The 26,824-nt window shown below is 44.2% G+C and overlaps 1 protein-coding gene across 5 annotated transcripts in view; it reads left to right on the top strand.

Moving 5' to 3' along the window:
* Nucleotides 1–26,824, top strand: part of LOC118390688 (homeobox protein cut-like 1) — a 215,447-nt gene that overhangs the window by 139,211 nt on the left and 49,412 nt on the right. For all 5 annotated transcript variants that reach the window (XM_052529852.1, XM_052529850.1, XM_052529851.1 and 2 more), the window contains exons 9-14: nucleotides 12,308–12,356; nucleotides 16,978–17,271; nucleotides 18,599–18,657; nucleotides 20,015–20,063; nucleotides 20,162–20,252; nucleotides 23,075–23,854. In XM_052529852.1, the coding sequence (XP_052385812.1) occupies nucleotides 12,308–12,356; nucleotides 16,978–17,271; nucleotides 18,599–18,657; nucleotides 20,015–20,063; nucleotides 20,162–20,252; nucleotides 23,075–23,854 (1,322 nt within the window). The remainder of the gene's footprint in view (nucleotides 1–12,307; nucleotides 12,357–16,977; nucleotides 17,272–18,598; nucleotides 18,658–20,014; nucleotides 20,064–20,161; nucleotides 20,253–23,074; nucleotides 23,855–26,824) is intronic.

Raw genomic sequence — 26,824 nt, 5'->3', positions numbered from 1 at the left:
TCACCCCATCTGATGGTTCTATATCCACTTTTCACAGATCTCTTGAAAAAGAAAATAAGGGTTTGTGGCACCATTCGTCCTAACATAATCGGGTTCCCCAAGACTAAGGTAAACAACATGACAAAGACAGTGGAGAGGGGGACCATATATGTTGGATCAGGACTAACAAGCGGCTTTTTGTGAAACGGAAGGACACTAGGGAAGTAACTATGCTTACCACAGAGGATAAGGCATTCAATAACAACCATGTCTCAAGGAGAATGAAAAGGGAAGAATTTCCCAGTTTCTGTGAAGGACTACAATGCCAACATGGGGGGTGTTGACCTATCTGATGCTCTGATAGGCTACTACCAGGTCCTCCACCAGACCAGGAAGTGGTATAAGACTTTTTTTGACCACTTTGTGGACATTGCTACAGTAAATGCTTTATTCTCCACAAGCAGATGGCCAAAGCAAAAGGTCAAATCCCTCTCTCCCAGTTGGCCTTCCGAGAGCAGCTGGTGTTGGAAATGGCTGAATTGGAGGCCCAAAGCAACCTCACAACCATCACAAGACCCCCACTCAAGGTGAGCGCCACTATCAAACACACATGCCAAAAGGAAGAACTGCAAGTTTGCACAAAACACAGGTGGGGAAAAGGGTGAAATGCCAGATCCTCTGTCCGCAATGTCAGTTGGCTTTTTGTTTCCTGGCAGAGAGGGACTGCTTCAAAGACTATCAATACATGCACAAGCAATGGTGAAATCTAATCATCTACACCTGGATTGTAATCGTTCATCTTATTTCTATTTTAGTGAAGGACACGTGTGGAACCAAGTTTGTGTTTGATAATACATTTTATATATTTTTTTTTTATGTTTATCTGTTGCTTTTATATTGTTTTTGTAAACAGTTCATTTGAATGTGGGACCAATACTTTGGATATGCCTATAGGCTAAATGTTTAGGCACTTTGGAAAGGTTGAAAAAACACTTGGATATCCCCTGTATGTCCCCCGACACCACCACAATGTTTGCGAGAGGTTGGTGTGGTACAAATGTAATTCTCATAATGAACAATAACTTTTAGGCACATCCAGTGTGTGAAAATAATTAGCACATTTGGACAATTTGGAGAGGTTGAAAGGACATGTGAATGTACCTTGAATAACCCATAACACCACCATAATGTTTGTGAGGTTGATATGGTACAAATTGTGTTTTTATACTGAACAAATAGCATTTAGGGATTGGAAATATGTAATAGCACTGGAATGATCTCATTTACAGACATATGCCACTTTGGAGAGGTTTAGGGACACCACACCTGACACTACTTACTAAAACATCTGCCCATTTCTAGCTGTTAGGTCTATTAATCCCATTTTTTTCTAATATTGTTCACATTTTGTGGAAGCCATCTGATGTGTTTCCAGCTCTGGGCATCAATAATTCACTCATAGCTTGTCAATAAAAGATTACTTTCAAAATAAATAAAAAACTATTTGTTTTTGTTTAGTGTGTGTTTGATCTTGTGTATTCTGAACTATGTAACTCCTATCTTCTGATCGTTTCCTCATCATCTCCCAGATGTCCTCTATGGAAATATACCACGTTTTGGCATGTCAGAATCATGTAATTACACATGACTAGCAGTTACTTTTGAGTATGTCTATTTAGGCAGAAATCTAGAGGTATTGAGTAAGACTGAAGTGTTCTGTTGTGTTAGTATGTTCAAACTATAGTTGGCTTGTAGTCTTTTGGGGGACTGCTGAAAGCCCAATTTGAATTCATCTTAACCTTTGGACTGACTAAAGTGCTTTTAAGAACTCCATGGAGGCAAATACGATCTATCATTTGGAAAACTGCCGTCTAGATGGAGTGAGGTGTTTTGGTATGTGTGTTTGCACGTGGGTGTTTGTTCATGTATGTAAGGTAGCTAGCATTGCCAGGGGGCTGAGGGCTCCAGTACACCTGGCTCTCAGCACACCACCGTGTGTATCGCTCCAGTGGAGCCCGTTTTAGAACATTCCCAAATACCCAACTGCACTTTGATGTACAGACCAGAGCCATCGCACACTTCTGGGCTATGTGGACTGATGATTTTGTGTGTGCGTCTTCCCCATCTCTCCTGCCTCTGTGGTACCTCCAGGGCCCAGTTTTTCTGAAGTAATCTGGATTTTGCCGATAGGATTAAATGCATAGAAATACAAGGATTCGTCTGTTCTATGTGTAGTACTGTACATGCGTGCTTGTTTGTGTGTAGATTAGTATTTATTGTCTGTGCTTGAGTGACTGTATATATTTGTTACTTGTGCATCGTCAGCCCCATTGAGTGAGGTAGAGAAAGAGGGGTAGAGAGAAAGAGACTGCAGAGAGGGAGAAAGTAGGACAGTGGGTAGAACAGCTAGTGACGACAGTGTCAGGCCCACTGTGAAGGGTAGAGGCTGACTGAACACCTGGGGAGGTGTGTGCACAGCTGCAAGAAGATGTTTGTCCATGGTCAGGTGCCTGGAGGAGGCCTAAGGTGAGGGACACACACAGAGTAACACATAAGCACATACACATGCTATGCACTCACATGCTCATATACACACACATACGCAAACACACATACACATACACACACACACACGGTTGCCCAGGTAGCTCCAGCTGTCAGGGCACTTTACCTCTGTCTGGGTGCTACTCCCCATATTACACCAGGTTCCTGTAAAATACAGTGTTTGAACAGAGAATGAATCAGTCTTCCAATGCTTTTGGACGTACCTGGCCTATCTTCTCACCCTAGGGACAAACTGCACCCCATATAGCTAGTGACTCTAGTGTCAGGCCCACTGTGCAGGGTAGAAGCTGAACACCTGGGGGGGGTCCTCACTTTGCGTGACCTCATTGCAGGTGTGCGTGCGGTTAAGAAAACAGCAGTCTCTTGCTTCTCCTCAGCCCAAATTGGATGGGAGAGGTCTTAGATCATGAAGAGCTGGGCTCTTTGAGCGCGCCTGCCTGTGTTTCTGTTTCCTTTAAAGATTAATGTCCTATTGATCGAGAAGGCTTCGCAAACAGCAGCTCTGGTGCTTTCCACAGAGGGCCTTACACTCGCTATCTCATACACAAACACATATGTGACCCAACAGCTCAATTCAGTCTTATGTAGCAAAATTTGAAATTGTTTTATACATTGGATAAAAATAGAGACTAGAAAATGGTATATCATACACATTGGGAAAGTAATTCTGCTTGGAATAAATTTGTAACCCCACATTTGAGAAAATGGCCTTCAAATGTTTTTGTACACCTGCCGGAGAGCTCTTCTTTGTCTACACCCATTCAGCATTGTTGACACCCTCTTAAGCTTTAGCCCCACCTATTTTCTTGAAGGATTCACATGTGAGGCCATGTGCTAAACAGAGTGAGTACAGTAGTGTACAAAACAACCAAAGATGTCAAGACTAAAGGCTGGTTTATACTACGTCTGTAGACATTTGTCACAGTTCTATCATGAGCATTCTATTCTATTCTATGACAAAGTCTTAACTTGAGCTAGTTTTTATTAATTATTACAGGGAAATAAACTTACATCAAGATCACTATTTACAAGTTAATGTTGAGCGAATTACAGAAAATAGTGTGGCGAAATAAAAGCAGTGCATTCTACTGGAGAATTTAGAATTTGGATACGGTCTCGTTTGGCCTAACGTTATATCCTAATTTGACTTTGATGAAGGTCATGTTGTTCTTCACATTACCGTCTCTGATAAACATACACTATATCAAACATACACTATATCAAATAAAGATCAAAGCAAGATCATCTGTCTGAGCTGACAAGGTAAAAATCTGTCGTTCTGCCACTGAACAAGGCAGTTAACCCACTGTTCCTAGGCCTTTATTGAAAATAAGAATTTGTTCTTAACTGACTTGCCTCGTTAAATAAAGGTAAAAAAACAAGATAAATCCAGACTCAACGTTAACATGGCATCGTGAGAGGGAGAAGCATTCATCTATGTACAGTACCAGTACACACCTACTCATTCAAGGGTTTTTGTTTCTTTTTTACCTTTTTATACATTGTAAAATAATAGTAAAGACATCAAAACTATGAAATAACACATATGGAATCATGTAGTAACCAAAAAAGTGTTAAACAAATCAAAATATGCTTGATTCTTCAAAGTAGCCATCCTCTGCCTTGACAGCGTTGCACACTCTTGGCATTCTCTCAACCAGCTTCATGAGAAGTCACGAATGCTGCCAACAATCCACGGTTTCTGGTTTGGGAATGTTTTAAAAGTTGCTGTGGGTACGACATCGCTGATGCACTTGCGAATGAACTCGCTCACCGAATCAGCGCATTCATCAATGTTGTTGTTGGACACAATGCGGAACATATCCCAATCCACGTGATCGAAGCAGTCTTGAAGCGTGGAATTAGATTGGTCAGACCAGCGTTGAACAGACCTGAGCGCGGGAGCTTCCTGTTTTAGGCTCTGTCTATAGGCTGGGAGCAACAAAATGGAGTCGTGGTCAGCTTTTCCAAAAGGAGGGCCTTATATGCGTCGCAGAAGATAGAATAACAATGATCCAGGGTTTTACCAGCCCTGGTTGCACAATCAATATGCTGATAGAATTTAGGGAGTCTTGTTTTCAGATTAGCCTTGTTAAAATCCCCAGCTACAATGAATGCAGCCTCAGGATATGTGGTTTCCAGTTTACATAGAGTCAAATAAAGTCGATGTGTCTGCTTGGGGTCCCCCCAATATTTACGGCTGTGATTCTTATCGAAGATAATTCTCTTTAGATAATGCATTCAACATTTGATTGTGAGGAATTCTAGGTCAGGTTAACAGAAGGACTTGAGTTCCTGTATGTTGTTATGATCACACCACATCTCGTTAATCATAAGGCTCTTCTTACCAGAAAGATGCTTGTTTCTGTTGGCGCGATGCGTCAAGAAACCAGCTGGCTGTAACGACTCCGATAGCGTGTCTCGAGTGAGCCTTATTTCCGTGAAGCAAAGAACGTTAGTCTCTGTCTCTCTGGAAGGCTACCCTTGCTCGGATTTCATCAACCTTGTTGTCAAGAGACTGGACATTGGCAAGTAGTATGCTAGGGAGTGGTGCGCGATGTGCCCGTCTCCGGAACCTGACCGCTTCGTTTGCCCCTTTTACGGCGACGTTGCTCTTATATTCAGTAGTTCCTCCCGACTGCATGTAATGAAACCTAAGATTACCTGGGCTACCAATGTAAGAAATAACACGTAAAAAAAACTAAATAGTGCATAGTTTCCTAGGAACACGAAGCAAGGTGGCCATCTCTGTCGGCCTTCTGTGTGTTCTCTTTTCAACTCCCTACACATATTTTCAATCAAATTGCAGAATTGTCTCCATCTCCTTAGCTATCATACTCTGCTTCCACTGCACATTCCACAGATCTTTTTCCACTGTTGAATGCTGGTTCAGAAGACTCTAACAATGTCTGGTTCAATTAATATGTTTTTACCAAATCAGGGATTCGTTTTCAGAGTCAGAGTCAGCATGGCACAATCGTCCTCCAGAAAGTGGAGAGCATTAGCAACACTTTTGTTGTTTTTGGTGATATCTCTCAAAAAAGCTGAGGTAGAAAGGATTACCTACATATACTGATCAGCTCATGTTATAGACAGAAGCACGCTACATGGCAGACCAATCCTCTCTCCTCTCGCTTCAGCCCATCCATTATCTCAGCCAATCATGGCTAGCAGGAAGTCTTTTTTTCTGTCTTTTTTTCTGTGTCTAAACCAACTAGGCTCGTAATTTAACAATAGAAATGTGTAATTTCAGATGGCATAAAAGTTTGAGGCACATGAAAGTTCACGTTCCAGAAAGCATTTCTGCCCAAAAATGTATTTGAATAAAAAAATACATGTTTACGTTCAAATGCCTCTCCTGTGAAGTAGTGATGTAGGGTCCCTCACATGTCGTGCACACACACACACCGACACACACTCTCGATACACACATAATCTCTCAAGCTGTTCCATGGAGAGCCCATTCTCTCCCTCTCTCTCACACCCACTCTTTCCCAGTCTCCGTCTTTAGTGGAGCAGATAGACAGGATGTGTGTGCATGCGTTGGTATGTGTGCCCACAGAGCCAAGAGCCAGTTGAGCTGGTGCAGGCAGGGCCTTAGCCTCGCCAGAGCTGTGCACATTAATAACATCAGCCTAGCACATGACAGGCCCACAGAGAGAGCGGGAGGGAGGGGAGAGTGAGAGTGAGAGGCAGAGGTGAGAGAGGGGGGGAGGGAGGGGAGGTGAGAGAGGGAGGGAGAGAACAAGGGGAAAGAGGATAGATGAGAGGAGAAGAGGAAGAAGGGAAAGGAAATTATAGGAGGGGGGAGAGAGAGATGGATGTTCGGTGTGTGTTTGTGCGTTTATGTTAGAGCGTATATCTGTTTGGAGAAGTGTGTGTGTGTGTGTGTGTGTGTGTGTGTGTGTGTGTGTGTGTGTGTGTGTGTGTGTGTGTGTGTGTGTGTGTGTGTGTGTGTGTGTGTGTGTGTGTGTGTGTGTGTGTGTGTGTACACCCATGTAATTTGTGCGTGTGTCTGTTTCTCCGTATCTGGGCGATCTGTGTTGATTTATTTGAGTTGGCCTGCACGTACGGGACGCATGTGGACAGGCGCTCAAATGAGCAGCCTTAAACCCTGATGGCAGTCTGATTTCCTCAGCCACTCGCTCCACCAAGAGATAAATGTCAAGTTTGTTCACGCCTCTCCCCCCAACCCGTCGTGTGTGTGTGTGTGTGTGTCCCAGACACCGGCATGGTGCTACGACATGGTCTCGGGCACGCTGGCGGTGGGCTTTTTTGACGGTGGCGTTTCTGCTCGGTCGGAGCTCCGTTTCCCTCACCGGTGCCCTGATGTGTTGTGATTTGGCATCGGGCTGGGATGAGCCTTCTCTTTCTCTCTCTCTCTCTCTCTCTCTCTCTTTCTTTCTTTCTTTCTTTCTTTCTTTCTTTCTCTGTCTCTCTCTTTCTCTCTCTCTTTCTCTTTCTTTCTCTCTCTCTTTCTCTTTCTTTCTCTCTCTCTCTCTTTCTCTTTCTTTCTCTCTCTCTCTTTCTCTTTCTTTTCTCTCTCTCTCTTTCTCTTTCTTTCTCTCTCTCTCTCTTTTCTTTCTTTCTCTCTCTCGCTCTCTCTCTCTTTCTCTCTGTCTCTCTCTGTCTCTGTCTCTCTCTGTCTCTGTCTCTCTCTGTCTCTCTCTGTCTCTGTCTCTCTCTGTCTCTCTCTGTCTCTCTCTGTCTCTGTCTCTCTCTGTCTCTGTCTCTCTCTGTCTCTGTCTGTCTCTGTCTCTCTCTGTCTCTCTCTGTCTCTCTCTGTCTCTCTCTGTCTCTCTCTGTCTCTCTCTGTCTCTCTCTGTCTCTCTCTGTCTCTCTCTGTCTCTGTCTCTCTCTGTCTCTGTCTCTCTCTCTCTCTGTCTCTGTCTCTCTCTCTCTCTGTCTCTATTTATGATATGCCACTGCCAATGTCCCTTCACTCATCACCATCACACCCCTTGCTGTCAGTTGAGATTTATTCTTCTGCAGAATAGGGGACTGGCTGATGCACATCCCACACACACGAACACACCTCCTATTTTCATCACCAGAACCCCTTAAAACCCGCTTTCTTTTTTCACAGAGGCGTCTTCCTCTAAGTTATTATATTATGACTGGCGAGCCATCCCAAAAGAGCCTATTTATAGTGTTCTCCAGTGCTACAAATGACATCACAGGCGGACCTCCACAATATTATTGCAAACCCCCACAGTGACACTGTAAGCAGAGCTCCATGGCCCGAGCAATATAAACACAGCTCTGGATTGATAGAGAGATTCAGCAGCGGGGCATGCCAGGCCTGGTAGCATAATACAATATGTGTGTGACCGTGTGTGTTGTAGGACAGAAGTGGAACATTTCACTCCAGATGTTAGCGTTAGCGCTATTTTGGGCGAGCACAGCAACGGGGCAACAACACTATCAGCACAATGCTATTTCTTCCCTCTGAGGACATCTTTTATATGTTGGGAAGAATGGTATCATATGTGGAGTGTTGTATGAATGATATCCCCATCCTTTTCATTTTCCCTGGACTTTGTAACCAGGCACATAAAATACTGGTTCATGGTGCTCTACTAAATGATGTGTATTTCCTGAATAGGCTGTGCTAGCTAGGTGGATGAGTGTTATGGGTCCAGCAGTATCATTGTCTCTTGGGTCTGTGTGGTTGTTGTGGGTGGAAACTTTAATAAAAGTGGATAACAATATTGTGACGAGCAGCCCGGCCACATCAGTGTGAAGAATGGCCATGTTAACATGGCCTTCTATTCTCCTCCTCCTCCGACACACACACACACACACACACACACACACACACACACACACACACACACACACACACACACACACACACACACACACACACACACACACACACACACAGCGAGAAGAGCCAAACCCCGGGGGCCATTTTGCCTCTCCAGCCGCAGAAAGGTTAAGCAACTACACCAGAAGAGAGAAAGAGGGAGCGAGTAAGTGAGGAGAAAAAAAGACAAAGGAGGAAAGCGAACAATCTCCAAGGCGACATTGGCTGTGCTGAAAGAGAACGGGAGGAAAATGAAAATCTAATGGTCTAAATCTGTGAAATGTCGTGCTGGCCCAGGGGGATTGGGCTGGGAGTAAGGGGGCACAGGATATGAAGGGAAAAGAGAGAGAGGGATAGAGTGGTGAAGAGCAATGGATTACCAGAGGCGTATCGTAGCGTTCCGGACTCGTCCCGGCCACAGAGCCCGACCAGAGGAGTTAAGGGCTCATTTCCAACAGGCGGCAATGGAAAGGTCAGGGCGGCCGAGAGAAGAGGGCCCCGGCCCCTGGTTTTGACCAGAAAACCCCAACACACACCTTCAGCACCACTACAGGGGCCATTTGCACACCTTCGGTTCACTCTAGCTCAAGTCATCTGAGGTGGTGACGTTTTAATGTCAGGTATCGGGTTCAAAATGCATCCAGGGTGAGCTCAACAGACTACATCATATTCGGCACATTTTCAGTATTTATGATTAAGCATTCTGGATGAGTGGTAGAATAATTGTGGAGCCCCAACAACTTAACCTACTGCACTGTTCCCAAAGTCTCTGGGAGTCTTGTTTATAACTGCACTGTTCCCCAAGTCTCTGGGAGTCTTGTTTATAACTGCACTGTTCCCAAAGTCTCTGTGAGTCTTGTTTATAACTGCACTGTTCCCCAAGTCTCTGGGAGTCTTGTTTATAACTGCACTGTTCCCAAAGTCTCTGGGAGTCTTGTTTATAACTGCACTGTTCCCAAAGTCTCTGGGAGTCTTGTTTATAACTGCACTGTTCCCAAAGTCTCTGGGAGTCTTGTTTATAACTGCACTGTTCCCCAAGTCTCTGGGAGTCTTGTTTATAACTGCACTGTTCCCCAAGTCTCTGGGAGTCTTGTTTATAACTGCACTGTTCCCCAAGTCTCTGGGAGTCTTGTTTATAACTGCACTGCTCCCCAAGTCTCTGGGAGTCTTGTTTATAACTGCACTGTTCCCCAAGTCTCTGGGAGTCTTGTTTATAACTGCACTGTTCCCCAAGTCTCTGGGAGTCTTGTTTATAACTGCACTGTTCCCCAAGTCTCTGGGAGTCTTGTTTATAACTGCACTGTTCCCAAGTCTCTGGGAGTCTTGTTTATAACTGCACTGTTCCCAAAGTCTCTGGGAGTCTTGTTTATAACTGCACTGTTCCCAAAGTCTCTGGGAGTCTTGTTTATAACTGCACTGTTCCCCAAGTCTCTGGGAGTCTTGTTTATAACTGCACTGTTCCCCAAGTCTCTGGGAGTCTTGTTTATAACTGCACTGTTCCCCAAGTCTCTGGGAGTCTTGTTTATAACTGTACTGTTCCCAAAGTCTCTGGGAGTCTTGTTTATAACTGCACTGTTCCCAAAGTCTCTGGGAGTCTTGTTTATAACTGCACTGCTCCCCAAGTCTCTGGGAGTCTTGTTTATAACTGCACTGTTCCCCAAGTCTCTGGGAGTCTTGTTTATAACTGCACTGTTCCCCAAGTCTCTGGGAGTCTTGTTTATAACTGCACTGCTCCCCAAGTCTCTGGGAAATGTTCTTGTTACTTCCAACCTCATGCTAATCACATTAGCCTACGTTAGCTCAACCCTCCCATGGAAGGGACACTGATCCCGAAGAGGCGCAGGGCAAACGCCTCCGGTCCTCTGGAGTCAGGGTCTGTACTGTGTGAATATGGTTCACTGTACACCCGGAGGGAGATGTTTGTTCACTCTCACTGGTCTGGATTTGGTTTTACGCAGTCAGGTAGCGACTACTGTGACTGACTGTGTGGTGGTGTTGTGGGTGCCCAGACCTAGACAACCAAGACATGTTCCGCAGAAGGTGCTGCCTGCTCTGGTCTTAATCCGAGTCTCTGGCTTAGATTCCACATTTACTAACATTCTGCATGAATTCAATTGCATTTTTGGGGAAGTGATTTCCATGCATTGACTATTTCTATATGTATGCTTCATTACAGATGTCTGGAGAATCACAACAAATGATTTCCCTTAGCTTGCCTTGTATCCCTCCAATATAACAGTATTGTTGTAATGTGACAGTGTATTGTCCTTGTCCCAGTGTAAATGGGTTGTGTTGTAGCCCGGCTGGGTGAGGGGATGGGGGTGAGTGGGGGATTGTGCATCGGTGCCATGACCACAGATCGCACACTGTTAATACATTTTATTCCCAAACCTAATCGCTGATCCTCCTCTCAGAATTACAGCAGTATTTCCTTTCCCTAATTCCCAAATCCAGGCAAATCCAAAGGTATTTAATAATACTTTGCATCTGTACCTTGATTGAACTATCAAATTCCAATGCTATTTGGGTTGCATTAGTATCAAGAGCAGCACACATTGTTAATGCCTGGGTATCTTGTTAAAATCACAACACTAACTGGTTGGGAAAGCTTTTCCTCGTCTCTCTCTCCAGAAGCTTTTACAATTGGATTGTGTTGTCCAAACACAGAATGCTTTTAACAGTAGAGGATATTTAATGTCATATGATTCAGACAGCAGCCACAGGGTTGTATTGGCCCCATGTGTGTTGTTTCCATCCACAACACTAGTTGTTTGTGGCCGTGTCTCAATCAGCAGTACCGGTATCACATTGCAATCTTTAATAGAAGCAGTTGATCTACAGTTTATATGCATCTCAATGATAATCCCTACTCATTACAAATATGCCGTGCACTTAAAATGTGACACGAAACCCAATTAACATAATTTAAAGCATTCAAAGTTATTATCTATAATTAGATGTTGCCATTAAATTAAGCATGGCAACATTTGGCTCCACTCAGTGTGTGAGCGTTGCCACAGCCTGAGCCTGCATAAATGGAAGGGGCCCACTGAGAAGAAACCGTTATCTGAGCCCTGCAATTCTGACTGGCTGGGGTAATTAAAAAACCAAGGGTAGAAGTACCACGTCAAAATACACACACACACTCGCAATTGGTTGCATGACACAAAACCCGATAGTGTTTCTATTTGCTGGAATGGATTTAACACCTTTTCCTCTACCACGATAAGTGAATATCAAATTAAATGTCAAATATCACATTTTCAAACGCACGTTCAGTTCCAACTCCAGTGTAGTAAATCCTATTGAGTCACTGAACAATTGTCCAGTAGCTGACGGAGGAGCACAAAGTGTGGGATAATACTAACCAGTGAAGCATACCTTTTAACCCTGGGGTTAAGCATGGAGAGATGTGAATAAACTCCTAAGTCGAATGCCATTTGTGGGCTTGAGCCCAGCCACTAAACAGAATGGAAAAATATGATATGAGATTAGTGTGTATTAAGGGGGAGGCCTAAAAACGACATTAGTGTAATCCTTCTGTTTTACGGCAGGGCTTGTCCTCATGGCTCAGGAAGGGACAGAGTGGCAGGGAGACGGAAGGATTAGGGTGTAACTGAGAGGGTCTTAATGGGCATGGGCAGGGACGAGACATGCAGCAAGCCAACTCTAGAGGACGAAGCTCTCACTATCAAACACACAAACACATACAGTAGGGACGTATTGTCAGGTTTCTGTATACAGTAGGAATCCAGTCTGTATATACAGTTATGGTTGTAAATATATATTGTATACATTACAGTGCATGTTAACACTCAGTCCCACTCATGTGAACACACAGTTATCTATCACTCTACAAATGTACGCTATTTTATACTGTGTTCCATCCTGTTGCTTGTGTGCCAAGCCTTTTGTTTGCCTCCTTGTTGATTACATGCCCTGTTCTTTCTACAGGGGCGATGAGATTGAAGTGGTGATGTCAGACCTGAAGAGAGCCAATCAGGTCAGTCCCTGGCTGTTTTTAACCCCTCATCACAACCATCCTATCAAAGTGTGTGATGAATATGCAAAGATACATACTACTCATATACACCCTTTGGCCTTAGTGTCAGTGTGTATTTTTAAGCAGCTTGATACAGGAGTTGCTCTGTTTCAAATATGTTCAAAATTGTGTTCCAGAACATATGAAACATGGAAAATTCCAAAAAGAAAAAGTGAAACTAGCCTCTTGAAGAACAATACAGACACATAGGCTATCCTATTAGAGTGTGACTAATCTGGCGTTACCTCTCCATCTTTGGCCCCCTTTAATGTATTTCTCCATGTTTTCTGCCCAGAAACATCATAGTGGTGATTAGGCATTATTTACACTGAGACAACCCTTTGATATCTGCCGAGAATATAAGCCAAGATAATGAGCAGCAGTGTAATTACTCTCTATGGGCTTTGGGTCTGGAGTTGAAAAATATTTTTTGTGAGGTTCATCAACGCCGTCTTTACCATGGGATCTTGTTTATATCTAGTTTGTTAGACAGTGAATTAGGGCCGGGATACCAGTATCGCAATACATGTCAGTATTGTGGCAAGGAAACAAAACACGAAGCAGATTTAACTTATTTCGAAAAACAGCCCTAATTTTGAAAAAACATCATTATGGTGTCATCCAGAGTCGCATGTAAACTCAGCAAAAAAAGAAACGTCCTCTCACTGTCAACTGTGTTTATTTTCAGCAAACATAACGTGTAAATATTTGTATGAACATAACAAGATTCAACAACTGAGACATAAACTGAACATGTTCCATAGACATGTGACTAACAGAAATGGAATAATGTGTCCCTAAACAAAGGGGGGTCAAAAGTAACAGTCAGTATCTGGTGTGGCCACCAGCTGCATTAAGTACTGCAGTGCATCTCCTCCTCATGGACTGCACCAGATTTGCCAGTTCTTACCCCACTCTTCCACCAGGGCACCTGCAAGTTCCCGGACATTTCTGGGGGGGAATGGCCCTAGCCTTCACCCTCTGATCCAACAGGTCCCAGAGGTGCTCAATAGGATTGAGATCTGGGCTCTTCGCTGGCCATGGCAGAACACTGACATTCCTGTCTTGCAGAGCACAGTGTTGAGATTGCCTGCAATGACAACAAGCTCAGTCCGATGATCCTGTGACACAACGCCCCAGACCATGACGGACCCTCCACCTCCAAATCGATCCCGCTCCAGAGTACAGGCCTCGGTGTAACTCTCATTCCTTCGACGATAAACGCGAATCCGACCATCACCCCTGGTGAGACAAGACCGCGACTCATCAGTGAAGAGCACTTTTTGCCAGTCCTGTCTAGTCCAGCGACGGTGGGTTTGTGCCCATAGACGACGTTGTTGCCGATGATGTCTGGTGAGGACCAGCCTTACAACAGGCCTACAAGCCCTCAGTCCAGCCTCTTTCAGCCTATTACGGACATCGAGAACCCCCCCCCCAAAAAAAAAGCCCTTTGGCCGTGCGTCTATTACCAGAATGCTAATAAAATGAGCACAAGTAATAGCGAATTTCCATGGAGGCTGCTAGTTAACGGAAATAAGCAAATTGCAAAGACAGGTAATCCAGCTCATTAAGTTATACATATATAGGTAGGAGCTACTGAATGTAATTTTTGGTGAGTTTGGACATTTCCAATCAAATGTGAATGAGAGACATTGTGTAAATGAACAAAGTTTTGGCACATGCTTTTCTGAAGGAAGAACAGTACTGGCTCTGAAGCAACATATGTACACGCTGTGTCAGTATGGAGTCTGGAGTCATGGGCACAACAGGCCTGCCTGCACTGTTTGGAGAAGAGTGGGAAGGAGCAGGAAATCAAGCCGTGGCAACTGTACAGATAACTCATCCAAAGGGCTTTGACTTCTCAAACACGGCAGAAAGCGAACACTATATGATGCCCCGTGACCTTATTTTTTTTCAGACACTTTTTTATTTATTTTTATTTATTTCACCTTTATTTAACCAGGTAGGCCAATTGAGAACAAGTTCTCATTTACAACTGCGACCTGGCCAAGATGAAGCAAAGCAGTGCGACAAAATCAACAACAGAGTTACACATAAACAAATGTACAGTCAATAGCACAAAAGAAAAGAAAAATAGAAAAATCTATCTACAGTGTGTGCAAATGTAGAAGAGTAGGGAGGTAGGCAATAAATAGGCCCAAGAGGGGAAAATAATTACAATTTAGCATTAATACTGAAGGGATAGATGTGCAAGTAGAGATACTGGGGTGCAAAAGAGCAAGAGGGTAAGTAATAATATGGTGATGAGGTAGTTGGGTGTGCTATTTTCAGATTGGCTGTGTAGTGGTACAGTAATTGTTAAGCTGCTCTGACAGCTAATGCTTAAAGTTAGGGAGGGAGATATAAGACTCCAGCTTCAGAGATTTTTGCAATTCGCAGCAGAGAACTGGAAGGAAAGGCGGCCAAAGGAAGTGTTGACTTTGGGGATGACCAGTGCAATATACCTGCTGGAGCATGTGCAACGGGTGGGGGTTGCTATGCTTATTAGATAACTTGCAAGTTAAACTTAGGGGTCGTGTTAACGCAGAATTCTGTGTTTTTCACGCAGGAAAAAATTATACATTATACACTGATCTAAAATGCTTCTTGGAATTTCTACTCTGTATCAGACAAATTTTGTGCTTCAGTTTTACTTCTCCACTTAGAATGCCCATTTTGTGAATTTTCATCTTTCAGCAGACAGCGCTCTTACTGATGTGTAGCTACTGAGATTAACTTTAAGCAAAACATTCGGAAATGTAGTTAGCTGTATTCTTTCTATGATAGAAGTTTGAAACATGCATCGTTTAAAAAAAAAAATGTTTCATTGTAAGCTCATTTAGTGATGTGGCTGCCAGCCAAATAGCGTTGCACTTCTGATGGAAAATTAAGCCATTGTTTTGCAGAATGTGTTGCACTTATGTATTTTCTGTTAAGTAAAACTACAGTTGCACGTCCTTGATCATTCTATTGAAGCAAAAAAAACATGACATTTGCATATAAAATGCGACCCCTGTCAATACAGGGCTGGACTTCCTCTCTCTTTTACAAACAAACAATTAACTGGCTAAACTGTTCTGGGGAACTACGGTAAACTTCACAATGTAAAATAGTGTGACAAGTGAAATGAAGAACGCAATCTGCTTTATCTCCTAACGCCTTCAAACTCAACTCTGGACCTCGAAGCCAGTTCCACTGAATTTTTGTTATTGTTCCCCTCTAATTAGGGACTGATTTAGACCTGGGACACCAGGTGTGTGTGCAATGAATTATCAGGTAGGACAGAAAACCAGCATGCTGACCTCCTAGTGTAAGAGTTAGGTACCCCTGTCCTAACGTATTGCACAAGTTGATTGCAGGTAAGTACTTAAAAAGTATCTAAAATATTAAAATATATATATTCGACGGTATTGAAAAACCATCCATACCAGGGTATACCTCCCAAGCCTAGAGACCAGGTAGTTGAAATTAAACAATCACTGAAGTTGATCAATAAGCACAGTTGGTGAGGTGATTAGTTGTCAGGTGAAGTGTGTGTGTGTGTGTTGTGTGCGCCTCGCTGTCACTTAGTTCCTGTAATCTACACACACACTCCTCACTACACACACACTCCTCAGATCTGCTAGCAAAGCGACAAAGAGGGTTTAGATAGGGGAGTTGAGTGAGAATCATTGGTGTCAGCCTTCTCCAGACGACACTTAATTTTCTCCACTCCCAATGACTGGGCAAGTTGCAGTGTCATTCCATCACGTTATAAATGATGGTACATTCACTTCCAATCATGGTCACATTTAGCTGTGTAATAATAATGTGAGAGACAATGGAGGAGGATTTTCTTTTCTTCTGTAGTGCCCATTGTTAATGGTACTCTTTAGAAGAATATTTATAATGTGTGGGTATCTGTTTTCATCACACTTCAATATACGTTAGCCCTTGGGAGTAATATCTCACTAAAGGTTTTCCTGTGCATCTGCTTACCTTGTTTTTCTCTGGCTAAGGCATAATTAAAGGGAGCCCACTGATTACAATTTATAATAGAATCACCCAAAACAATTATTTGGCATTATATAAAATAGCGCCCTCATTACCCAAACTTTTGGAATAACTTAACCGCCTGAAAAATGTAGCATTTCCATAATTCCATAAAGATGAAGGCTTTAGCTCCTAATATATCTAAAGGTTGAATGTTTAAGCACCTTCAACATGTAATGATGAGTCATTAGGATGCCTTGTGTTCTTCCCCCACTTGTTTTCTGATGTGGTTCAGTTATGATCTGATGCAGGAGGATATGCATGAATATACAAATCCATAAGAGTGAAATCGCTGTGGGTCTAAATTCTGTAGTCACTGTTCTATTTTGGAACTAAAGATGCATGTGTGCAATTCAAACTTCAACGTAAAATAAATGTCTATTAGACAAACATTTAGGTTATATTAGCAAATCTCAAGTTTAGATTTGGGCCTTGAAAAATGGCTGTGTATAGACTTGAGACCTACAGTGATCTATCTTCTAGTTATCTGTAGACAACATGACAGCAAAGGGTGGGATAGTGGGGAAACTTGTCTCTCTCTCCTTCACAGAGAGCTGAGGTAGCGGAGAGAGAAGCAGAGGCTCTTCGGGAACAGCTGTCGTCCTCCAACAAGTCCCTCCAGCTTGCCACACAGATCCAAAAGGCCCCTGACATGGAGCAGGCCCTGGAGGTTCTGTCGCGCTCCAGTCTGGAGGTGGAGCTGAGCACCAAGGAGCGGGAGGTGCTGCAGCTGGCCGAGGACGTGCAGAGACTGCAGGCTAGCTTGGCCAACATCCGGGAGAATTCTGCCTCGCAGATAAGCCAGCTGGAGCAGCAGCTCAGCACCAAGGAGAGCTTACTCAAGGTTAGCCCCATCACACCACCACAGTAACACTGAGGGCCCTGGTCAGTGCCGTAACGCTATGAGGGCCCTGGTCAGTGCCGTAACGCTATGAGGGCCCTGGTCAGTGCCGTAACGCTATGAGGGCCCTGGTCAGTGCCGTAACGCTAATAATACATTGATTTCATATAGTACTTTTCATTACAAGTAAAAACTCAGTCTCGTAAAACATTTCAACAAAATAAAATTAAGGATGTGGCAGTTCTTTGGCGATGGTCTCCCACAGCTTTAGATGATAGGCAGTTCAGAAATGTATCTTGAGAGGAGGGAGCATAGATGGTACAGCCAGGCAGCGGGGTATAGACAGACAGGCCACGGAGCTCTTTATTGGGCACCTCATCATCTTCGATAGTTACAGCTTCTCCTCCATAGGTAGGCTAGTCTGGTCATCAGCAAGGCCTCTGGTCAATTTCATAACATGAGTTTAGGGGTCAGTTAGGAAGAGTAGGCCTAACTACTGTGTATTCATCTGAACTTGTGTGCCATGTAAAACAATAAGTGGAATTTGTCAATAGTAGTTTATAGTGCATCAGTGTGCCTCCAGGTAATGCAGTTATATATTGTACAAACAATTGGTGGTTTTAGTTCTTGACTCCTACTGTAAGCACTACCTTTCAGCTTTAACTGAGAAAAACAGTATTTTACAACAAACATTTCAGTTGACTAATGCGTTGCCCTAAACCCTCTATCCATAAACATTACAGTGGTTTTACTGAACTCTGCGGGGCACCTCTCATACGGCTCTGCATTTAGGACTTGACTGACAAGTCTTTGTATCTGTGACGACTGAACAGACATGTCATATCCAGTGAGCTTTATGCACAGAGACTGAAGTGCTTGTCTATCGGAAGTTGTCGTGGTATGGTGTAGCTACATGGTAATGTGTGAAGATTGCACAAAAGAGAAAGGAACAGAATTATTATGAACTCTTCTCAATGCACTGAGCCATCTCAAATGTACACATGCTAATGCACTGGGACTCCGTAAGAAAACATATTCTATACTGTGACTCTCCAAATATTTCCTTCCCAATTCATTGGTCCTCATTGCGATCACTGTAAAACCACCCCTATTTATACAGAGTTGTCCCTAAAGTGTATACTTTCCTTAATTTTCCCATGCCTTGAAATAGCTAAAGTGTGCTCTTTCCCCACGCACTGAGCCCACTTGATTATACACTTACTTTTACGCTCTGTCCTCCCAAGAGTACACTCCCCAAGTGTACACTTGCTTAAGCACTCCTTAGTGCCCCATCTTAAGAGAGTAACTAAGTGTCTCTCTTTCCACACAGCAACTGGAGGAGAAACTGCGAGAGCAGGCAGACTACGAAGCAATCAAGAAAGAGCTCAGGTAATTCACTTTCCCCCTCAGTCTGCCTTCCCTCCCCTCAGCCACAGGCATCAGTTCAAAAAACCATACACATTAACCAGGTCAAATTAATTCCTGCCTCCAAGCCTATACTTGTGATGCCACCGAGTGCAAGTATGTGCGATTCGGACACCCTGCCAAACCACCCTGAAGACTATCATTAACCTTTAGATTTAGCCCTGGAATGTGGACTCGCTGAGTCTATTATTGGCACTGGTAGTGCCTATCAGAAATGTTAGTTTGATTGGACAGTAGGACTTTGCGTTCAACCTCTGTTTGCCACTGCTTTCTTATCTGATCAGAATGTTTGGGGTCTGGAGATGGGAAGCTAAAATGGCTGTGCTGTACACTCATTAAAGGGGTATGTACTTGGATGCTTTCTCCCCAAATGTGGGTTTAGTGTCATGCTCTTCTAATCTTTTCGCTTCTTTTAAAGCTGCAATATATAACTTTTTGGGCGACCTGACCAAATTCACATATAAATGTGCGCTGTAGATCTGTCATTCAACCAAGGAAATCTGTTATGATAAATGACATTTTTAATCTTTACTCAACACACACGTCATGAGCTTTATTGCGCCATATTCAGTTTTCTATGACATTGGCTTGTATAAGCTCTAGCATTTCTGGTATCCCAAGATGACGGTGAACAGTGGCTTCAGTTTTTTTGGTGTTGTGCTGCATGTTATCTCAGTCCAAGTCAGTAACAAGAAGGCTAACTAAGTTAAGATTTGCAGATAAGATAATTGGACGGCACTGCCCATGTTTAGGGTATTCGGGTGGTTTCTTACCAGGATTTAACCATCTTCACTCGTCTGGACGGCAGGGCCGTCTGAACATTAATTTGGTAACTGGATTTTCAGGCATAATATTCCCAATTGGAAGAAGTCCTAAAGGTAGTATCAGTGAATGGCTCTGTTTGTGAGAGTTTTCAGCACCACTATGATGGTCAGCCAAAGAGCTATTTGTGGGAATTTGTATTGATAGCCCGTCTGTGGTCCCAAAGGGAAGCATTCCTCTCCTAATAGACTAAAGTGTCTTTATTTGCCTCCCAACCTTTTCATAGACGCTTTTTCCTTTATAGATAATATCGCCTGAAATCCAATTGGCACCCAGCACATGATTGAATAATCCATTTTAATTACTGTGATTGGCTCTAAGGATTTCATTGCATTATCAGATTTTGATGGTCGGAGCAGAGTGAAGGACTGCCTGTCGCTGATGTAGATGTTCTGTGGGGCTGATAGCAGATAAATGTCAGTGCTGTGTGTATTTGTGATCTCCTTTTTGCAGTGGGTGCAGTAATAAAGTGGTCCATTTCTCCTTGTTTACTTCACAGTATCCTAAAGTCAATGGAGTTTGGCTCTTCAAACTTCTCCTCAGCACAGGTAAGGAGGCTGAATATTGCATTTGAGTTTTATTGGAACAATATTTAGACAATGTATCTTATCAAACAAGGTTTAACAATTTCCTATCTCTGTGTCAGGACTCTAAGAAGCCTCTGGAGTTGTTGTTGAAGAGTCGAGGCCTGCAGTCTGAGAGCTCCTCCCTGCGCCTAAACAGCAGTGAACTGAGTGGTGAGTCCTTCAAGCGCTCTCACTCACACATAACTAGACACACGTACACATTTATTAAGGTGACTTATCAATCAGGCGTCTGCTGTGGACTATGTAGTGTTTGTTTGCCATCTTGAACTTGCCAACTGACCAAGTTGAACATTAGTTTTCACCATTTTTATTTGTTTAAATTTCCTTAAAGCTGAGCTCCGCATTAGGGGAAATAGATGGCTGCCCACAGGCGTTTTTGTTTTGTTTATTAAACGGAGAAGAGGAGCACCAGCGTTGTGGTAAAAAGCAGTCATAATACCAGGGGGAAAAACTGTTTGATTTCAACTTTAACCAGTATCAAAGCAGCCAATCTGTTATCGGCAGAGTTTTTTTGTGATATGCATGTAGACACGACCACAAGGTCAACTCCTGGTGTGAACTGCCCCCGTCAAGGTCTTATTCATGGGCTGGAACTGAACAGGCTTCGGAAGCACTGATAGGGTTGTTTCCAAAGAGGGGGCTGATGTTTGGTTGGACTCATTGAGCCTAATTCAGTGATGCACAGAGCCCTAGCATTCCACCATTGATCTCTGAGGCCTTATCGCCTTCTCTTGTCACAACATGCCAGCTCTTTCAATTGCATACCCCACATTCAGCTGCCTTACACAGACCCATTAATGGCTTTCCGTCTGTCTCCATATCTAAAATCCTGAGACTCAAGGATATCTGTCATGAAGAGCTTTTTGAAAATGTGGACATTGTCTGAGTGGAAGTTACCCCAGACCAGAATGTAATATGGAGTATAAGTCCCTCACCATTAGCCTTCATCAGTGCATGGGCCTGTGCCTCTGTGTGTGTGCCAGGGTGCTTCCAACTTAAAAGGACACACAGTCCTTTTGTTTCTTTACTCTGTCAGTCGCCTAGAGGGGTTATAGACAGGAAGTAAAGTAGTCAAACAGGATGCAGCTCCAGCTATCTCTGCCAGCAGAAGAAGAGACTGTTTGACTCAAAGGAAATAATGTTATATCTCAAGGAGCTTTTTCTTTTCTACAAATATAGACACACTCCTAAACAATGTGTCAACTGTTTCCATTGGCATGCTACTGCGTTTGATACAAATAAAAAACATTCTGGCTCTGTAAATGTATAATGGAGTTGAATTGAAGGGTTCGAAGCTGACAGTCGGCTCACACCATTAAGACTGAAGTGCTGCTGCTTTCTCAGAGCGGCACTCGTCTTGTCTGGATCCTCGATTTATCTCATTCAGAGAATCAGCCCTTTAAGCACGGCGATTTGAGAGGTAGTGTAACATTCTCTGTGCTACATTTCAAAGGATCACTGCTTGAGGTTTCTTGTTATATCTCCATTTATATAAAGTCCTAGACTTTACATCTGCTACCTGAAGATCTACTCACTCTGAGGATGAAAAGATTGGAGACCTTTTGGTCCTGGTCTAACACCTACTAGTGTTCAGTCTGCTTTTTTTCCAGTTGAAGAACAATACGTGTCTTCTACTTCAGAGAGCTTTAGCTTTCTGTTCTAAGTTTAAAAATGCCTCCTTAAAGTAGATTCTACCCTAAACTCAACAATATGACCTCTCCAAAAAAGAACCTAACCACACCACAGGCTAGGGGACTATAACTACACAAACAGGTACTGACCACGGCTAGTGTTTGGAGGCTACATCTCATCTTTACGGGTTAAGGTCCGTTTAAAAAAACAAACTTTCCATGGCTTTTTTGGTAGCGCATCTGCGCCCACACAGTTTGCAGTTGTGTGTCGGAAGGGTGGGGGTAGTGGAGGGGCACAGTGCAGCCCACCCTAGGCGAGGAGGAGAGGGGGGCCAAGGGAGGTCAGAGGCTGGAGGACATGGAGTGATCCAGTATGCTAATGAAGCCCCGTTAGTCTCTCCTCCCAGTATGCCCTTTATCACTCAGTGCACTTGGACGCTCCGGAAATGTCATCCCATTTGGCTTCGGGTCTCCCCCCTCCCTCCCCTGTCCTCGAAAATTAAGCTTTTCATTTGTATTCCTAATGGGACCCCTCGCTGTCCAACCGGATCATGTTGATGTGAAACCAAAGGCGCTGTTTGGCTACAGGTTGGACGGGTGTTCTACTTAGTTACTTCCCAATGTGATTTTCCATGAATAAATGTTCATGATTGTACATTTATACAGTGTTATCAGTTTTATGATAACTCAATTTTGTATGCCTGATGATCTGTATACCATGGCCTCTTTTGCAATGTTGTTGAGCGTATGGCTATACCTAACATTAATCAAATCTCACAAGGAAAAGTATGTATAAAGAGCAAATATTGCTGCCCTTGTTTATCATTGCTGTATAGTACATGTGTAAGTTTTGCTACTGTTCCCGCACTCTGATGCATATACCACAGTCACACACACACCACTGATGTTAATCCACCCTGAAATAAGGGCATCCCTAAGCTACCTTGAGTGAGTGGTGACCTGGAGATGGTGATATGCAGGGGCAGGGGCAAGAAGGTTAGGCAGGGCATACACCGCACAGCAGGTAACCTAGGCAGCTCTCTGCCTGTGTCCATATCCTGTGACATGCCTGCCAGACGCTTCCCTTCACTACTGTTCAGTGTCCCTCTCCACAGCCAGAAGTCCTACTGGCAAATTCGTACAATGCATCAGTGCATCTCCACTCTAAGGTTATGCTACTCAACTGGAGTTCACTGTACCCCCAACATCTCTCACTTAATGGGTGTGATGAAACTTGTGTAGTTAGATGGTGTTTTGTCTAGATATTTTGTTTATTTTGGACTCATTTTGTTGATGTCACTTGATGTATTGATCTGTGTCATGTTTTGTCTGGTCTCACAGGTGTGAGGGAGCGAAAGGTCAAAGACTCATCAGAGGGTCAACAGCGTCTTCCTGCCACGCCCATGGGCACCAACTTGCAGGGCTCCCCTCCCCCTCCCTCCTCTCAACTCCTCTTGCGCACTGGCTCAGGTGGTTTCTCCGACACCACCCCTGTCACCACCGCCAATGGCACGCACCACTTCTCGCCCACGGGCGGTGGGCTGGGTGGGCAGGACTTCTTCAGCCCCTCCTCGCTGGTGTCGGCAGGCACCGCTTTCCCCCTGGTGGGCAAAGTGTCGCTCAATTCCCTGTTGCAGCGCCAGCTCATGCAGACCTTCTACTCCAAAGCCCTGCAGGACTCAGTGTCTGGCCAGGCCCTGCTCTTCTCCCCCGCCCACTACCCAACCCCTAACTCCCTCTCAGCCAGCCCTCTGCCACCCCATCAGTCTTTGCAGTCGCAATCCCAGCACCCGTCGGCGGGCAGCCCAGACGTTAATGGCTTAGCCCCCTCGCCCAGCCAGTCAGAGGGTGCAGGGAGTGTCTCGGAAGGTGAAGACATGGACACGTCTGAGATAGCGCGTCAGGTCAAGGAGCAGCTGATCAAGCACAACATTGGGCAGAGGATCTTCGGCCACTACGTGCTGGGGTTGTCCCAGGGCTCGGTCAGTGAGATACTGGCTAGGCCCAAGCCCTGGAGCAAGCTGACCATCAGGGGCAAGGAGCCCTTCCACAAGATGAGGCAGTTCCTATCTGACGAGCAGAACATATTGGCACTGCGCAGCATCCAGGGGAGGCAGAGAGGTGAGACTGACAGAAATGTATTCACACACACACTTCACACAGGACACATTAACTGCTCTCACCCAGACATACACAAACGTACAGTACATAGACATATCTGAGCTTGAATCACTGTTTTCTCACATGCACACTTAGCTGAGCATGTCACATATACATACATATTTTATTGATGTCTCTGCCTCCAGATGCTTTGCATCACACAAAGTTCCAGGTGAAAAATTTGACAGCTGTATTTCTGAAGCATATAGTAGAAAGGCCTCAGGTTCAGGCTGGTGTTCTGTTTCTGTGTTACAGTAGCTTCAGTGGGGTCCTGCTATGCTCTCCCACAAAACTCTGTACTCAACTCAACAGGAAAAGGGGTGCTGAATGGTACATTGAATTTTGTCAGACACACGATTCAGATTAGCAAAAGACAAACTTCAGCAGTCTATGATCAATATTTGACCCTCAGTCAGAGCATGGCCCTAACCTTTAACTTGACTTGACAAACCCTTGCATTTTGGTAACTGGTGATAGCACTGTCCCTTTAACAACAGATGTCCAACCCCACCCTTCAGCAGTGTAGCCATAGCCCGCGCCCTGATGAATGGACAGCGATCCTTATCATCGTCACCAGTCATGTCGCCCGCTAAGACGTCCAGATTAACCTTGCAGACATGTTCCCTCGTTATCGCCTGTCGCCTGTCATTGTAGCAACCGTCCCACGAATCAAACCCGGTAGAGGGATGGAGCATTTAGAAGTGGGTCTATCAAAATGTCATCTTCGCATGCGCCACTCAGGTTTCCAGCACTTATCGCTGTCGGCCCACTGCCTTTTCCTATTGATTTTGTAACCGTCTTAAATGGCACATTGCTGTGTGCTGCTGGGGAACGCAGCCTGTACTGTTGAGTCAGTGAGTGGGAGGCAAGCTGATCCCATCAGATTACAGGGGGACATTTTCCTGATCTGTCTGAATGGGCACATCAGTGCTCAAACGACAGTCAATAACATGCAAGTCTGGACAGGTGTGTATGTTGAGGTCAATTAAAGACTGAAGCTGCACCCCCCCTGCTGCAAAGTCCTCATTCTTCACCCCAAACTGCTGATAACTAATGCAGACACTTTTACAAGCAATTATGTCGAATTTGAGACGGATTACAAAACGCATACATTGTGTTCCTATTAAATTACTTCCTATTTCTGCTCTCTCTTTCTCTTTCTTCCCCCCCTCCCCCACGATCTCTCTCCCTCTCTAAATATCTCTATCCCCCTCTTCATATCCATCCCACTCTTTCGCTGTGTCTGTCTCTCTTTCTGTCTCTGAGTGAGGAACTGATAAGTTTGGAGCTTGGTGCTCAGTCAGTAGCGTCACACGGTAAGACAAGAGCTGCGGTGGGCAAGAAGCCCGGGACGAGAGCGAGGCGAGACATGCAGTTTAGGAAATGCGTCCGCAGTCTGGTTTCTCCGCATTTCACAGCAAGGGCACACTTGGCAGTCAGGGCAGGGATGATGTAAAAGTTTGAGCTTTAGTTCTCCTCTGTGTTAAAGCAGAGTAGTGAGTATAGATGAATGTGCACACTGTAGCTCTGCACTCTTGTCTATTGTTCTTGTTTGGACAGATTTCAAGGAATTGGTCTGGCAGCAAGCCCCAAACCTGTCTGCCCAGGGGAGAAGTTTAACAGAAGTTTAATAGAATCATGTTGGGGAGAAATGTAATGTGGTTCTTATGTGCCGTAGCTACTAGTTCTCTTCTGTTTCAATCATTTATGTTTTCAATAACTAAATCACCATCAATGTCCCTTCTTGTATATGTGAAGAGTTTGATATGTGGTTTGAATGGTAGAACTTTTGGATTGACTCAAGGGTTCTCAGAGGGTGGTTTAAGACTGTGTGGAGTGGTCTTACATACACTTTCTTTGTTTCTGGTTGTTTGACAATAGACTGTTGCCTTCTACTGTGCGTATTACTATGGCCAATGTGTTTTTACAAGCATTGTAACATACTAGAGCCATGCACGGACATTAATTTTAAGCCCTATCCATGCCTGCAATGTTCAGGCCCTACCCTACCCATACCTGCAATGTTCAGGCCCTACCCTACCCATACCTGCAATGTTCAGGCCCTACCCTACCCATACCTGCAATGTTCAGGCCCTACCCTACCCATGCCCAATTGCTTCTGCCAAATTTAAAGGAAAACTCCACCCTAAAACTATAATTTCAAGTCAAATGTATTTGTCACATACACATGGTTAGCGGATGTTAATGTGAGTGTAGTGAAATGCTTGTGCTTCTAGTTTCGACCATGCAGTAATATCTAACAAGTAATCTAACTTAACAATTTCACAACGACTGCCTTATACACGCAAGTGTAAAGGAATTAATAAGAATATGTAAATAAAAATATATGATGGTATAGAGTACAGTATATACATATGAGATGAGTAATGTAGGGTATGTAAACGTTATATAAAGTGGCATTGTTTAAAGTGTGAAACAGTGGCTAGAGATGAGTTAGTATGTTGGCAGCAGCCACTCAATGTTAGTGATGGCTGTTTAACAGTCTGATGGCCTTGAGATAGAAGCTGTTTTTCAGTCTCTCGGTCCCCACTTTGATGCACCTGTACTGACCTCGCCTTCTGGATGATAGCGGGGTGAACAGGCAGTGGCTCAGGTGGTTGTTGTCCTTGATGATCTTTTTGGCCTTCCTGTGGCATCGGGTGGTGTAGGTGTCCTGGAGGGCAGGTAGTTTGCCCCCAGTGATGCGTTGTGCAGACCACACTACCATCTGGAGATCCTTACAGTTGTGGGCGGAGCAGTTGCCGTACCAGGCGGTGATACAGCCCGACAGGATGCTCTCGATTGTGCATCTGTAAAATGCTCCCTCTGCTGTTTCCTGAAATCCAGGATCAGGTAGGGTGTCAGGTGTCAGGTAGGGTCGTGGTGATATGGTCCTTGACTAGTCTTTCAAAGCACTTCATGATGACGGAA

The sequence above is a fragment of the Oncorhynchus keta genome, chromosome 11, assembly GCF_023373465.1.
Source record: "Oncorhynchus keta strain PuntledgeMale-10-30-2019 chromosome 11, Oket_V2, whole genome shotgun sequence".
In the NCBI taxonomy this organism is placed as follows: Eukaryota; Metazoa; Chordata; class Actinopteri; order Salmoniformes; family Salmonidae; genus Oncorhynchus; species Oncorhynchus keta.
The sequence above is the reverse complement of the archived record's forward strand: the minus strand, read 5'-3'. Positions and strand labels throughout refer to the sequence as shown.